At 36.2% G+C, this 14,358-nt stretch overlaps 2 protein-coding genes across 3 annotated transcripts in view; both read left to right on the forward strand.

Moving 5' to 3' along the window:
- Window positions 1–44: 44 nt before the first annotated feature.
- On the forward strand, window positions 45–3,717 carry LOC122531222 (diphthine methyltransferase). Its single transcript, XM_043658972.1, has 5 exons — window positions 45–189; window positions 2,016–2,621; window positions 2,691–2,820; window positions 2,893–3,302; window positions 3,636–3,717. The coding sequence occupies exons 2-4, from the start codon at window positions 2,033–2,035 to the stop codon at window positions 3,254–3,256; spliced, it is 1,083 nt and encodes a 360-aa protein (XP_043514907.1). The 5' UTR covers window positions 45–189; window positions 2,016–2,032; the 3' UTR covers window positions 3,257–3,302; window positions 3,636–3,717.
- A 60-nt stretch (window positions 3,718–3,777) lies between these two features.
- The window catches only part of LOC122531211, a 33,507-nt gene continuing 22,926 nt past the window's right edge, over window positions 3,778–14,358 (forward strand). For both annotated transcript variants that reach the window (XM_043658954.1, XM_043658955.1), the window contains exon 1: window positions 3,778–3,893. The gene's annotated coding sequence lies outside the window, so the exon portion shown is untranslated. The remainder of the gene's footprint in view (window positions 3,894–14,358) is intronic.

Consider the following 14,358-nt stretch of genomic DNA (forward strand, 5'->3'; position numbering starts at 1 on the left):
TAGTTCTTAGCTTCTCCGTGAAGCGCTGAATTTATTAAATTTCGGATGCGTGCACATGCACATCGTTCTGCGAAGAAAAACAGTGGAATATAGAAATCAATAGATTTAAGAATTTATTGAGCATTACGCTTAATTTTTATTTGTACATATTTATTTGCTGCGTAAAATTTTGCTAGTCTATTCATTGAGGTGAGTTTCATATGCAAGATATAATTACATTTAATTAAAAGTATATTTATATTTATTTTTATCTCGCTGCTTTTGTACTGAGACTTTTTAAAGCATGATTTCCTTTAGTTTCATACATTATACTTTTTTGTACATTTATTTCCGTTTCATCATTAAACATGAACATGTTTTGCGAAGTGTAATTAATACATTATAATGTCGTCGTGTGTGCTATTCAGTTATAACTAGCGTGTACAAGTCATAAATTATTTGTTAGGATATTTATTTAAAAAAAAAAGACAGCTACAAGATGGAAGAAGAACGAGGAAATATAGAAGTTTCGACAAAGGTTACAGAGCCATTACTAAGTGTACCAAATCCAAGAGCCCTACAACAAACTGTTCCTTCCGTACCTGGTCAATCAAAATATATACAACTGCTTAATGTCATAGAAGAACTTGGCCACGAGGTTAGACCTACCTATGCTGGCAGTCGTACTTCTATAGAAAAAATTAAGCGTGGTATTGTACATGCACGTATCTTAGTTAGGGAATGTTTAGTTGAAACTGAAAAAAGTGCTCGTCAGTGAAACAAAAGTTTTTAATAATTTTACATGTAACGATGTGCAACTAAGATATTTAACTATAGCACAAAACAACTTATATATTTTTTGCCAAAGATGATGCTACATACGCATGTTGAAGAATGAAAGAATCAATCTACCTCAAACGTTAAATTATAATTGCAGGAAAGGATTAAATTATATAATAGTCATTAATGTAGAATATAATTTTAATGACTTTTTAAAAATTCATTTTTATACTATATACAATGTATATCATTATGTATTTATTTTATATGGTAAAAAATTATTTATATGTTTTTACATTACCAAAGAGAGTACAATGAAAGTAGTTTATTAATTACAAGTGTTAGGGTATTAATTTTATATAATTTTAAATAATTAATACATAGTATTCTACAAAAATTATTCTTTTATATATGATTACTGACGATAACGACTGATTATTAGAATATAGTAACGTATTTTATCAGAGTTGAAAATAAGAAATATGCGTATTAATTCCATATAATAATTTCAGAGTGAAATTTTAAATTTCATTATTGATAGTACAAATATATTACTCAAATACAATAAAGGTAAATAGGAACTGATGAAACCAAGTAATGAAGAACCAATATAGTATTAAATTTCAACAGTATATATTTAGGATAAGATTTCTATAATTATATCGTGATATACTTAAATGACTACATATTACGGATATATTTAAAGTGAAAAGATGAAAAGTTCCTATAACATGTAAATGATCTTTGCTCACAGATATATGAATTTACTATCTATAAGAAATGACGATCATATCTTGTTCCTAAAAATTAATTATGATATGATCTCAGTGGTAACAACACTCAAATCAAAAAGTACAAGTTATATGTATGTGAAGTTTTTAATACAAATGAATAGATCAATAGAGTTTTTTACAAATGTTCATTGAAAGCGTTTATCAGTATTTAACTGAAATCGACGTCATATCAAATGTCTTCAAATTAATTCTTATCTTCAATAATATAACAATAATAAATTTAATTGGAAATAGCAATATGCAAATGTAATTGCGTGTAAGTCTAAAAATTCTGAATTTGTAATAATTTAAATATATTGTATATCGTATTTATATATGGTTTTCATTAATTGTAATATTTATATAAATAAAGATTTTTCCATGTGAAACCCACAATGCTTCCCAGTGTAAAATAATTCTAATCTTCGTAATTTAGAACTTAAAAACACGTGAGAACTTTCAATTTTTCATTTCGTGTTACAGATTACGCAACGTCAAGTATGTTCCGTACTTTGGATATTTTCGATACAGAATTTTGTGCCGATTCGGTTGAATGGTGCCCGATAGATTTCTTCAGAGATATATTTGTTTGTGGAACGTATCAATTAATGAAAGACGAAAATTTAACGTCGAACGTTTCGCCAAAACGTTTTGGAAGAATTTATTTATTTCAAATTGTGCAAAACGGACGCTTAGTGTTGCTGCAAGTATTAGAAGTACCTGCTGTATTGGATATGAAATGGGCGCATGTTACGTTTCAAAATAAAATCTTGCTCGGTGTCGCAAACTCTTTAGGGTACTTGCAAATTTATCAGCTTAAAAGTGACAACGAGAACAAAAGTTTGGATTTATTAATCCAAAAGAGAATTGCTGACAAAGATGAAGTACTTGCATTATCATTAGATTGGTGCACCGGAAGATTGGCCAATGAAATCAATTTAAAAATAGTGGTTAGCGATTCGAAAGGTTTCGTATCATTGTTTGAATTAAGTGAAAATGAACTTAATAAAATTAATTCATGGTCTGCGCATGGATTCGAAGCGTGGATAGCAGCATTTGACTATTGGGACACAAATATAATATACAGCGGTATGAAAATAAGTAAAACTAAAATTTATTTGAAAAAAAAAAAATTAATGACTATTGTATATATTTAAGGTGGTGATGACTGTAAATTTCAATGTATCGATACAAGAATCGGAATTTGTGCTTCAAATAAAGTTCACAGTGCAGGTGTTACCAGTATTCACAGTAACGCGACGAGAGAATTTTTAATATCATCTGGAAGGTGCTGTATTCAAGTATGACAAAAGCGTTTTCATCCGAACTCATTTCCAATAAAATTCTTATAATATTTCAGTTACGATGAAATATTGAGATTATGGGACACGAGAAACTTGAAACAGCCAATTTCAGACATTAATCTTGATGGCGGTGTTTGGCGTTTAAAATGGGATCCCTTCGAACGGAAACATTTGTTAGCAGCTTGCATGTATGGTGGATTTAGAATCGTCGACTGCGATAAGACAGAAATACCGTCTGTTGTTGGCGAGTATAACGAACACGAAAGTATAGCGTACGGGTGCGATTGGTGTTTTTTGAATAGCAAAGAAATATCAGAACAAATACTTGAGAAAGAAACGCGAAATGCATTTTTAATAACTACTTGTTCCTTCTACGACCACGTTCTAAAATTATCCGCGTTATATTTAAAGGATAACTGAAGAATTCTCAACAGAAAAGGAATAAAATTTTATATATCTATAAAAGGTAATTTTTTATTGCAATTATAACAGATTTTTTTCTTTTATTCTTTTACATACACCCGTATCTCGTCTGTGCATATACCAATCATTTTTTGTTTGCCAGCTAAGAAAAGGATGAAATAATTCCCTTTATTTATAGATCTCATTGGAATTAATTTGTCTTTTTAATTTTTTAATTTTTAATTTAGATTTTAGCTAAAAAAAAAAACATTAATTTTACACAGTTAAATTTGTTTCTACCTAAGTTGATTCTACGGTTGGGCATAATTCTTACGAAATAAAATAATAACGTAGAATCAACTGTCATATCGAAAAATTGAATTTTATTTTCTAACAGGTTAAATTTCAAGAAATACGAGGCATGCGCAGAAAAAGTTGAAGGATCCTAGGCGTTGCGTCGCGTCGTGTCGCGCTATTCGATGGACGTGAAATGTGGTTTCGGAAGTCGCAGGAAGATGGCAATGTGGCTGTGCGAGCTGCATTTCGCCGCGGCCAGTTCGATAAAAATCAGTCGTTCGCAGGGGCTGTTTTGGCGTGGTGTCAGTGCTGTGATTTCGCGCTCAGTTCCGCGGTGAATTGTCAGTGATCAGTCTCGGTAAGTAAAGATTCTCAGTTTCATTTTGAAATTCCAGTTTCCAACGCTCGTCGCTGTAACCATATTGGCACCGTAGATTTTTCTTCGGTTCGGCTGGTAAAATCAGCTGTGGGTCCCGTGCACATCCTGTCTCTGCGGAATGACCTAGAAAAGATTTGGCGCGTATCCTTGCAAAAATGTTCGGCTCCCGTCTCGCGTGGCAAATATCGAGGAACTTCATCGAATCAAGGTTAGAACGTATCGTGATACGTTCGTAGGGAGAACAAAACGACGGTTTGATTCCCCGGTCGTTAGGCGACAGGCCGCTTTAGGTAAATTTAATCGAGTTTCGAGACTGTCGTTGGCCCATCGATTCATTAGCGAGTTCGTCCGCAAACCGTGATTACTCGACCAGCCCTTTCTCTTTTTCGAAGCTTTTCATTCGGAAAATCCCTGTGGACTACAGTAGCAATAATTTACTTGAATTTGTATGTACGTATGTACAATAATTTGAGAAACTTTCGTATTCTGTCGTGTCGGTAGAAATTTGCTACGATCGAACAAAATTGAAGCAATTTCCATCACAATATTTTTGTTCGAACGATTGCGTTGAGATTTTAGATGTAACGTCTATAATGCCATCGTGATGCAGTTTAACCAATTGTTTTTGGGTGGGGTGAATCCATGAATTGAAGCCAACCATTATCAATGATTTCGGTTAGGATCGTGTGAAATGTTAATTGATATCTCTTATCTTTGCATAGAATTCGAATTTAACTTTTTCTTTCTGTTTCGAGTGCATCAGTGACTCAAGTTTGACAGCTATGCTTCTCGTCGGATGCTCTGGAGGTTACTCGACAGCGTATTTAATTATTCTCCGCAGCTTTTGATCGTTAATTTAAATGTAGTCTAACGGTTCTGTCGTTCTTCAGCAAATTGTTCTCACATTAGCGATCGAGCATTAGTATCTGATGTTGTTACTTTTTTTATATCGTATGTCTTGTTCCAAAATATCGGAACCTCGGTAGGCCTCAAGTATGAAATTATTTCTAAAATTTACTGTTACATCGAGAGGTTAAATTCATATGTATGGTCATTAATCATGCAATTTGTAGTCTACTCATAGATCGTCTTAGAACTTTTTTTGCAATATTTCTCAAAAAATAGCGCAATTTTCTTTTTATTCCAGCTCTGTATTGGATATATTGATTGGGTATATATTGGGTCTATATCTTGGATTATCATTGACATTTAATTTTGTTAAAAAGATGTTGGTCAGGGTGAGATAAAAATACAACTCGATATTATGCAGTTATCGTTCTTCGAGGTATATAATAAATATACTAAAAATAATAGAATAATTGAAAAATGATCGATTCGCAATTTTTCGTAGAAACTTTATAAATTTACATCGTTGTATTTTTCAGATATTTTCTGTGACATATTTTATTACGAAATATATTCCCTTTATCTATTTTTTTTTTTTTTTTTATTTCGGTTCCTTATAAATTCATTCGTTGGCAGTTCAAATCGACCGCGCAAAAGATGGTGCAACAGAATTATTAAGTTGTTTTTTTTTTTCTCTCCCCCTGTTACCCCCTATTAGTATGTTTGCAGGTTATGAGATCAAGGACGAACGATATATAGACATCGATCAGACGCTATGTCCCTTAGGGTGGTTAACGTTCGTCGATTTTTCTTTTCGTTTGATACAAAAAAGAAAGGGCGTTGTCTTTTGGAATATTTTGGACGAAGTTGCGCCCGATGGATGTCGTCGTCTCTTCCTAATGGGAAAGATTGATTGTGAAGTTTCACTCGTTTGCATGTTCCGATGACGTACGTGTCCACCACGTACGTATATAGACAGACGCGTGCGTGTATATGCGTGTGAGATACTGTTTAATCGATCTCGTGTTGTACCAACGTTATCGCATGAAAACGGAATGATGTCGAGGCAGTGACACGGAAACTTAAAAAAATGTCTTGCATTTATCATTGTCTTTGTCGTTTTGGGAAAGATACGGAGATGTTTCTGATGAGTACAAATGTATGCAGGAAACGTTAATGCATTCATTATGCGTGTTGTGCACTTTTTGACCATAGAGGAACAGCATTACTGATAAATATCTATAATTCGTAATTTCTTTTTTAAAAAATAAAAAGGAAAATCCTTCGTCTGAAAAAAAATTTTTTTTTTTTTTTTCAATTAAAATATCTGAAGAGCATATCTGTCGAATTTGCTGTAATTTGCAAACTAAGTTTCTTGAACTTTCAACGATCGATTATGCCAGATTGTAATACTTATGTTCCCTTTTTTTTTTTTTTTTTTCATATCTTATAAGTAGAGACATGAAAAGGAAGTTCCTCCAGATTTCCTCGGTACGCGGAGCTCATTAAAATCTTTTTTGTCCGACCGACGTCTCGTTAATTAAGGAATCGTTGGACACGCGATTGGAGGAGCCCACGTTAATACAGGGATTATCTGAGAGTTTTAAATCCCCTGGATACTAGCATCTACGGTGCTTACTTGCGTGAAAATTAACTGACGCGCTGTCGATTACTTTCAGGGAAGATATAGAAATTAAAAAAGAAAGAAAAATGTATTTTTATGCATTCTACAATAGTAGAATACAGTAGGACAATTAAGATATACGGAGAAAAAAAGAGACTATTCAGAAAATTAGAAATCTAGTATGTGACGTTGAGTTTGACTGTTTGATTCTAACTTTCGAAAGATTCACAGGTTTGAAATTGATAATTTTCGATATCTTGACGATTATCGTGTCCTTAACCTCTCGCGCCGGAATCACGCACGTCGAGAATTGTTTGTTCTAAAATTGTAATATTCTCTCAGTTTTAAGTATATTTAAGTAAAACAAAATAGGCAAAACAGATAATAAATTTATTTATACTTCTCAATAATTTCCATCCAGTGACGTCATACCGACGAGTTCGAAAAGAAAGCGACGAATTATTGTATACGGCTTGGTCACTCGTTATGGTCCGCAATCAAGTCCGCCAGCGCAAGTGGTTAATGCGACTATACGACGGACAAAGAATCATCTATTCCGCGTTAAATTCTGACGTAAGTGTGAAATCGAGTCGCGCGCGGTCTTGCAGAATTTATCATCAACGTGGGCTGGATTGAATTAGGAAAACTTACTAGATTTATTACTAGGGCGGCGACTAACGGCAAATCAGAAACTCGCAAGACTTGCCTCCTGATGCACAATCTCATCTCATCTCTCCAGACGTTGTAAATGAAATTTCGCGTTTATGGGAAAAATATAGCGTTTGTATTGCTCTGCTTACTTCATACGATCGTTATTAAACGTAATAATAACATAAATAAAAGGAAACTATATTAAGAATACATATTATTTATCACTAAATAAGATTAACATTGACATTTTCATATATTCGTTTCTTTTTAGTGTTTCAATTGTCTGTCTAGTAAGAAGAAACAAATAAATCTACGAGCATTCTGCACGACCGTGACGAATTACCCCGGGAACCGAATTGACGCTGGAATTGCACGTTCGTTTTGCATCCTGGTCTGCATCCTTCGCGCGTCACGGCGATTCGTCTTCTTTTTTTTTTTTTTCGCTTTCTGCGTCGTTGCATTCTCCGTGGATGATCCGTCGTTTCGCCACGTGTGTGCGTGGCAACTCTCGGGACGATTCTTTGCCTCCTGGAGATTCTGCGACAATTATTTTCACGCGTTCACGTGTCGTGCAGGCACGCTTACAATTAGTTTACCATCCGTGATAGATTACATTGCAGCAGTAACTATTTTTTTTTTTTTTTTCTTTTTTCTTTTCCTTTAACCGACAGTTTGCTATTTTTTTTTTTCGTTTTAACATTTTTAGTTGACCTGATCCTGTTTAGACGGCAAATTTTTGCCCGCAGCCTCGCGTTCTGGCTTGCCATTGTTGCTAGAATTCTCAACCATGCTTCGCGACGCCTCAGCGTCCTTCGTTTTTTTTCCAACCGAGCGATTCAGGTCAGCCGACGTTCGTCCCGCGGAAACGTCTTAAAAGTTTACGGAAGAAATGATGGTGTCCGCGATAAATCTGTGGAATCCAGGTCGATGTATTGTCGCCAAGACGGTGCGATTCATTCGCGCAATTTTTAACCGGACAACGTTAGCCCCGAGAAAGATTCATTCGCGAACGTGTGTACGAAACTGAGACCAAATTGATCTTCACTCGAGTAAAAGCGAGAGCTTTAAAACGGATTTATTACTCCGAGTTTAGATTTTTCTTCGAGTTGAACTAATCGAGTTACTCCGAGTAACTTTTCCTCTGCTTTCTGGGTTTCTTTGCACTTTGAGATACGGTGCTCGACTATTGCGTGGACATTCGAGACGAATATGTATCTTCTTTGTAGGAAATTGTTTGTAGAACAAATTTCTTTTAATTGGAGTAGAAATTTGGAGTTTCAGTCGGGTATATCGGAGAATCGACGCCAGTCAGAAACGAATGGATCAGCTACGAAGCAAGAGCATTCACGACTGCAAAGCTCTCGTGCCATGAGTTCTTCCCTGACTTCTTATTTTTTTCTTCCTCTTCTTTTTTCGGGATACCACGTGGTCGCTTTTGCTCCCCGAGACAATCGACGACCCCGTTGTGACCGACGAAGAAAAGCGGGATGGAAAAAAGCAAAAGAAAATATCGGTTTTTCCGTCACTGGTACAGTCGCTGCGCCCGCGTTTCACCGGTTCCTCCGTCTTTTTGCAGGGAAATTTTCCCGGGGGCCATCTCCGGGGCGAAGTTCTCTAAAGTCCATCCCCTAGAATCGAGAAAAACGAGGGATTTAATCAGAGGGAGATTATCGTTGGAAGTAACCGAAGATCCTTCGAGAACTGGAGGTGATTGGCAATTTATAACTGTCGTGTAATAATTTTGACAATTTGATTATTGCCTGATAAAACTACGTTTCTATTTTACAAATATAGAAATTTTTTAAAAGATAAGAAGAGACGGGTAACTAATTGTTAATAATTTTTTAGTTGCGAGACTATGAAATGACCAGTTTTTAATGTATTATATTCATTGAAATTCGATGTTCTTTCAATACCCTTTAATAATCCATTCAAAGATTCTCCTTGTCTTTTATCGTCATAATATTTTCAAAAATTGCTTAAAAGCAGAGATCTCGTAATATATGTTTATAAAAGGTTTCTACAGTCGTTCGAATACTTTCTCATTCGTTGTTAGATAGTTCACGAAGATGAATTGGAATCTAACTGCACAGGGATCGTTTGTAAATGGATGGAACAAAGTTAGAGATTCGGATTAGGTCACGCAACAACGTTTCGTGGAACAGGAACGAATGGTACTTCTTTTTTTTTTTTTTGGTGGTGGCTCTCCGATAAAACGAAAGTCGTTCCTTTGATAAAACTCGACGGAGAAATGGAATACTCGCCGAGACAGAGACAAATATCTCCGTTGTATCTATTTCATGCGCTGGCAAGTGTTAGCAAATGCTTCCTTGGAGAAACAGCCGAGCAGCTGATTCGTATTTCATTGCATTGCCATCAAAAAGAAAAAAATATCAAAAAAAAAAAAAAAATAAATCGAGAAGATCGGATTATTGATTGGATAATCTCTCGTCGCCTCTGATTGAACCTAAACAGTGTAATCGAAAATGACGTGAGCTGTGCACACAACTTCTTGCAGTGTGAGAAACTTGATACTTTAAAAGAGGAAGAAACTCTGGCGACTCTCTCTCAGAGAGACACCCTATAGGAATCTGAGACGAGTCGTCACCCCAGCTGATTTCCCGAGCCCGTACAATCTAGCGTAATTCAAAAGTGGATGGCGACCCCTCGTCATTCGAGGGTGTACCATTCTCACCCCTGGGGGTGACATTGTTACGCGGGCTGGCGCACGCGAGTCTCGAGAATACAGAATGCATCCTAATATTTCACGCAGCCTGCGCTGACTCCATCTCCGTGCACTGTACTGGGTGTTTCAGAACGATTGCCACGGCTGAACGTAACTGGAAGGAAAATGGAAGCGAAGATGTTTGTATTTGTTATGCGTTGTGTTAAATTATATTTATTTGTTTCCTGAAATTTTCCAGATTCAGTTATTTCGCGTCTCGGGTGAAAACAATCACGTGGAAAAGTAGCAGGACTCTGAGAGCCTCCGAGTAAAAAGGGAATGTAAATGTTAGCGTTCACGTCGATGACACCATGGGAGTGGTGCAGGTACACGTATGTCGCGATAGATTGGATAATGGGCCCCTTAACAACGTAACGGAACGCTGTGTGTGCAGTGTTAACAGAATGACGGTGAAAAGAGAGAGAGAGAGCAAGAACAAGAGATAGAATATCATGTGTATGTGTTATAACGACACATGTGAACGCATTGAAAGAACAGACTGGATTTAAGTGTCGTTTCCAACGGTGTTGATCCCGTTTGGAAGAATCCAAAGACGTCCAGACACTCTTTCTTCGCAATGGAGTCACTTCTATACCAAACACGGTATACTTACGCTACGGAAGCTTGTTATTTAACTCCTCCACAATGCAAATAAGCGTTTAGGTTCTTCAGAAGGTTTCTTAGCCCTCTCATTGCTCAATCTTCGTATTCTCATCGTATTCACTTCGGATGAAAGTGACGATATTCTAGGAACGTTGTGGAACTTACAAGCATACAAAATCGTTTAGTTTAGTCATAGATTTAGACGTTTTATAGACGTGGCACTATGAAACGCCATAAAAATGTTACCTACTATTTTTCAATGTATATTTATCTATTTGTATATTTTTTATGTAATGTAGGGTGGAAAAATCACTTTTTACTAAAATTAATTTTTAGTAATTTTTTAGAAATATATATTTGATATATATTAATATAAATTTAATATATTTAATGTATATTTAATATTTTTTTATTATATATGTTTTTCAACACTCGGAAGAAGTAATTTTTAAAATGAAAAAAGTCACGTTTGAACTTAAATTTAATTTAACTTAAATTTTTGAACTTAAAATTAATAACATTAGTTTTTTCTTATATTTTGATATTTTATTAAAAAAAAAAACAGTAGGAAGAAACTTTTGGCCCACCCTATGTAACACAGTAATTTTCCAATAATTTTGTAGAGTTTCGAAAGATGTTATCCAAAAATATCTTTATTTTTTTTTTTTGTTTTTAAGATTCAATTTCATCTCGCAATTTCGTATTTCTTGGCATTAGCTTCTCGCAGCGAGATGGCGACGAACGAGAAGCGACGTTTTATTGACGTCCATAAAAAAAAAATGTGTACATACTGGTGAAACGTATACGAATTTAAATGAACTCGATCCTTCCGCGTTCCGGTGGATCGTTTCGAATTAAGCGAGCGTTTCCACGGAACGCGCGCCGCGTTATCGCGTTACAAACACGAAAAATCCACCGGACAGGAAATACAAGCCTGAGAAACGTGGCGGGCAGAGTCGTGCATCATCGAATTTGAATAAACTCGATCCTTCCGCGTGTTTCGCGATCACGCTGATCGCGCATCTTGCATTCACGCGCGCGGCGAACGTAACGCGATCCTTTTTTCTTCTTTTTGATCTTCGTCTTTGCGATGCGATCGATCAATTGATATTTTGTACTTCTTTATTTGATATTTGTTTGCCAAGTAGAAACATTGATCTTCAAATAGACTAATTGTTACATTTGTTGCAGGTGCGATGGAACATGAAATATTCTTCTTTCATTGCATTTCTGTTAATCATCAACGGGCGTCGAGAATTTCTTGTTCCAAAACATTGTAACATTTCCTCAGTTTTAAGTATATTTCAAGTATAACCCAGGCAAAACAGATAATAAATTTATTACTTCTCAATAATTTCTATCCAGTGATATCATACCGACCAGTTCAAAAGAGAAAGAAAGCGACGATTTATTGTATACGGTTTGGTCACTCGTTACGGTCCGCAATCAGTCGCCAGCGCAAGTGGTTAATGAGAATTATCGTAACGTTGCACGAGGATGGAGAATATCCTTAACACGTTGTGAAACGTGCAGTGCCCTGTGTCTGAAATCAATTAGAAATCTCGCGGGTATATGAAATAGAGGAAGAAACGTTAGTTTTTAATGGAGAAAAATATGTCGATTTCCCAAAGGGGGATCCCTTTTTGCTCTCGTCCGATACGGCGGCTTGGTTATACGCCACCCTTGGGAATACGTTCGAGGGTCGATACGACAGAATCGAGTTTAGGCACGTATACTCAAACACGTTCTAGTACTTGCTCTGAGAAAAAAAGCCTGCGAACAGGTTTTGCAGGAAGCTTTTCGATGGAGACGTCGAGACACTTTGTAAGTTTCTTCTTCTTCTTTTTTTTTTTTCTTTTTCTCAAATATCCAGTCGACTGGAATGGAAAATACACCTTCCTTTCCTTTTTAATATTTCGTTGCTATATTTTCATCAGGGTCTATTAATTATACATATGTTACTTCTAATTAGTTTAACTGCCTTTTTATTCCTCTGTTATCATTAGCTGCGCTGGCGATTCTCTCAGCAAAGATGGATCTTCAAGATTAAATTTGCAATGTAGAGCTTTATTAATAATTTATATTAATCGAGCTGTTGGGAAAGAGTCTCTCTGAAACATATGAAACTTCGCTGCCGGTATTGACCCGTGTGTCTGTCGTTCGACGCTGTTCAACCGCAAGTAAAAAAAGCAAATTCGCTAAAGAATCTGCGCTCCGAGGTCGTGCATTTTTCTTTCGGTATCCAGATATCTTTCCACGAGTCTCGTTCTCCTTGGACGTTGGAATTGCGTCATCATTGACACAGGGAACGAATTGAACGACTTGAATCTCCTAATTGGACGCCATTTATTCCATTATGAAAAGTCGGGAAGTTCGCGACAGTCTGGTGATTTTTAATTTTTATCTCTTTCGTTATTGTTCTTGCTGTCGAACTGCGATCGATAGCTGACGCGTTTATCAAACACTCGAGAAAAGAAAATATAACTAAATGAAAATATACGCAGGTCTCGTTTCATCGAATCGAAAGTCCGTGGTCCACTCGTGGCAATTACAAAGGAAACTTCCGGAAACTGGCAAATACCAACGCCACTGATCGATCTCGACGTAGGCTCTTCCGTTTCAAGCCCGATAATGCATCGATAAGTCACTCGTTCTTGATGCTTTTTAATAAGTCTGGTAACAAGTCCCTCTCGACGACTGCAAATTGAATTGGGGAACTCGCTAAAAACCAAGAGCCGGTCGATCGAACCGAGAGCTTACAGCTTACCAATGTACCTGACTTGCAGTTTGAATTGTTAGAGAGAGAGAGAGAGAGAGAGAGAGAGAGAGAGAGAGAGAGAGAGAGAGAGAGAGAGAGAGAGAGAGAGAGAGAGAGANAGAAAAATGACGGTTGCATCAGGTTTGCCTCGATACACGGGGCATTGTTGCGTGTTTCGCCGTTATTAAAAACCCTCCTCCTGGATAACCGAACGTATCCAGGTTGTAGGCCTTGTCCCTTTGGCGAACTCGAGTATAATCGTCGTCGATAACGAGCCACCCGGTGCTCCAGATAGGACCGAATCGTTATTGGAAATATCCAGGCTTTCTTCTATCGTTGCATATCATCTCGAGTGTGACCCGTATTTCGCGAAAGGGGATATTTTGCATTCCTCTTTCTTCTGCTTCACTTCCGGGACTCAATCTTCTCGAGCCTTGTCTGGAAACGGTGACTGTACTTCTCCTTTTATTCTCGATTTTCTTTTTTTTTCGACAATCGACCGGAAAATTGAAATACTTTAGCAAATCGTGCGATAGCCATTATCACTGGAAACTAAATGCGATTTTCTGAACGGATACGGTGGGATTATGAGAACGCTGTTAGTCAAAAAATTTGAAAGACCAATTCTGAGAAAAGAAATTCTTTTCACTGCTGAAAAGAAGAGACAAAAGTGTGCGTTAGCTGTTGCAAAGAATTTGGGGCGATTTGATAGATTTAGTAGACTGAATGTAAAATTTCTTTTGAAACTTACCATTCAACTCTTGTTCAAAAAATTTAACAACCAGAGAAATTCTTTTCAATGCTGGAAAGAACAGACAAAAGTGTGCGTTAGCTGTTGCAAAGAATTTGACGCGATTTGATAGATTTAGTAGACTGAATGTAAAATTTCTTTTGAAACTTATCAGTCGACTCTTATTCAAAAAATTTAACAACCAAGGAAATTCTTTTCAATGCTGAAAAGAAGAGACAAAAGTGTGTGTTAGCTGTTGCAAAGAATTTAACGTGATTTGATAGATTTAGTAGACTGAATGTAAAATTTCTTTTGAAACTTATCAGTCGACTCTTGTTCAAAAAGTTTAACAACCAAGGAAATTCTTTTCAATGCTGAAAAGAAGAGACAAAAGTGTGTGTTAGCTGTTGCAAAGAATTTAACGTGATTTGATAGATTTAGTAGACTGAATGTAAAATTTCTTTTGAAACTTATCAGTCGACTCTTGTTCAAAAAGTTTAACAACCA

This window comes from Frieseomelitta varia, unplaced genomic scaffold (genome assembly GCF_011392965.1).
Source record: "Frieseomelitta varia isolate USP_RPSP 00005682 unplaced genomic scaffold, Fvar_1.2 scaffold_380, whole genome shotgun sequence".
NCBI lineage: Eukaryota > Metazoa > Arthropoda > Insecta > Hymenoptera > Apidae > Frieseomelitta > Frieseomelitta varia.